Here is a 2236-nt window from a genome sequence, read left to right as displayed (position 1 = left end):
TCGAAGTAGATTGGTCTCTCTAAGCGAGATCCCAATTCGTCGGTCATCCGACGTGACGTCTCCGTTCCCTCCTTCAGGGAACGAGGGTTACCATACGTAACCGAGACGTTTCTGTAACAATACCTTCGCCACAAGAAGCAGACGAATAAGAGACCAAACAAACCCAGTTTTAAAACAGAAATGAAGATGCTGTATTGAAAATGTACAAAAGCTATACATATGTTGAGTTTTTCAAATGGCATCACAAAATACCAACCAACTCCAAGAGTTCAGACCTTCAGAATCGCTTTGTCCTTGGTGGAAATTTCTTGTAACGGTACTAACTCAAAGGCAGAAGTCATTTCAGTATGCGCCTGTGGTTTATCACAAGCTCAAGAGGGTGATGAACCTGTTAATTGGGATGCAATCTCCGCTGAGAGCACACAGAGTACTTGAATATTCCTTTAAAGACATCTCAAAGGACGCACGGGTTGACAGACCTCCACAGACTGAAGCTCAGAGACGTAATGCTGTCCTTCACCATCACACAGCCAGATCAGATGCAACAACAGAGATATGTAACTCCTGGAATGTGCTTCAAGGGAATCCGTCAATATAGATGAAATTGACAATCTTTGAGGAATTGAGCAGGAATTTATTTTCCACCAGTTTTTCATAATACCCCATAGAAGTGACAAGGGGGTACATCAGAGCACTGTGCACACTGAACAAGCTTGTGCAGTTAATATGCATTACACATAATTTAAAGCATGAAGGATATGCAATTACTATAAACAAAAAAGAGCAAAATGCAATAAAAATATCAATAACTATTAGCATAGCTACATACCAGATAACATAGCATTATATGAGTTTAAAAAACGTACTTATGTTCTTTTACGTAAGGCACTTAGTGAATTTCAGTGCACTGTTGAGAAAGGGAAAATCAGACTTGTACAAGCCCAATAACCATTACCCTGATGTACACTAATATGCATTAACAGACAAACTTACATCGAACATATGGCTTTGTGAAACATGTTATCTTGAGGTCTTTGCCAGCCTAGTTGCATACAACAGCTGTGTTAGCAAATGTTTGATAATGTAATTGACTGTGTTCACCTGAAATGCTGCAAGTTTAACTGCAGCAAAAACTGTATTTCAGTGCCTTTGCTCATGAAAGAAAAATGCATAAACATGTTTTTCTCCCCTTAGAGCACAAATTAGTGTTCCTAAACAGTTCATTTTATTCTGTGTCATTTTATTGTTCAAGGTCTTTACATTAAAAGAACATAAAAAGCAACCCCTGATTGCTGAATAATTTTTTTAATTCTTAAGCCATCATGTTTAAGAATTTGCTTTCCTCTGCAAGGGCTGTTAACATTGAGCTCATGTCACCAATGGCCATGTTGCCAATACCTGCCGGTATTGAGGCTAGAGTAACGGAGTTACGCGGGGTGGTGAGTCGTGAGGAATTCTGCGAAAGACTCTGCAGAAGGCCTGGACTTAATGTGCCAGACATTAGGCTCGAATGGTCTCCATCATCCAAAATGGCATCAAAGTCTATTTGAGTGTGCTCGAGGGTTTGAGTGGAGTCCACTGTGCTGGTGACCTGGTTAACCCCAGGAGATGCCATTGTAGACACTGAAGCAACAGGGGCTTGGTTTGTGCATGGAGACATGGGAGAACCATAACCCACGCTACTGTCCAACATATGGATCTCTCCTGAATAGTACATAGTGCCATTCCCATTGCTGTGCTGACCGAAGTCACCTGGTCTCTTTGGTCTAGCTTCTGAGGAGTTGACGTTGGACAGGGAGCAACCATATTGCTGAATCATACCTGAACCTGAGTGTTGTCTATTTAAAGGTTTGGGCTCGGACGGAGGTCTGGGCTGTATCAGTCCTCTGCCTGCATTTTGAACAGCTGTCTGAGTAAGGGGGATGTAATTTTGCTGGTTGACGTTATTTGTATGTGAAAAGTTGGATCTGTAATTCTGCACCTCCTGGTTTTGCACTGCTCTCCCATTGGGTGGACCCATGCCACTGCATGTTAGGCGTTGACTGGAGTTGTAATTGAGGTCCTGCCGATATCCCGATTGAGGGTTTACTTGCTCGCCGAGATTCTGACATGGATTGGTAACAGACTGCCGATACTGCAGTACAGAATTCATCCTTTGGGTGACCCTCTGTGGATATTCCTGTTGCAGGCTAGCCAGATTCTGGCTCATTGGTACAATCTGTTGATTAGTGCTAAA

At 42.4% G+C, this 2236-nt stretch overlaps 1 protein-coding gene across 1 annotated transcript in view; it reads right to left on the bottom strand.

Annotated features, from left to right (window-relative positions):
* Positions 1–194: 194 nt before the first annotated feature.
* LOC107661135 (zinc finger protein GLI2-like) overlaps positions 195–2236 on the bottom strand; it is an 83645-nt gene continuing 81603 nt past the window's right edge. Inside the window, exon 15 of the mRNA XM_016450599.1 lies at positions 195–2236. This exon is cut by the window's right edge and continues 3 nt beyond it. Within this exon, the coding sequence (XP_016306085.1) occupies positions 1313–2236 (924 nt within the window). The 3' untranslated portion in view covers positions 195–1312.

Source organism: Sinocyclocheilus anshuiensis, unplaced genomic scaffold (genome assembly GCF_001515605.1).
Source record: "Sinocyclocheilus anshuiensis isolate Anshui unplaced genomic scaffold, SAMN03320099.WGS_v1.1 scaffold2056, whole genome shotgun sequence".
In the NCBI taxonomy this organism is placed as follows: Eukaryota; Metazoa; Chordata; class Actinopteri; order Cypriniformes; family Cyprinidae; genus Sinocyclocheilus; species Sinocyclocheilus anshuiensis.
This window is presented reverse-complemented; position numbering and strand designations above follow the sequence as displayed.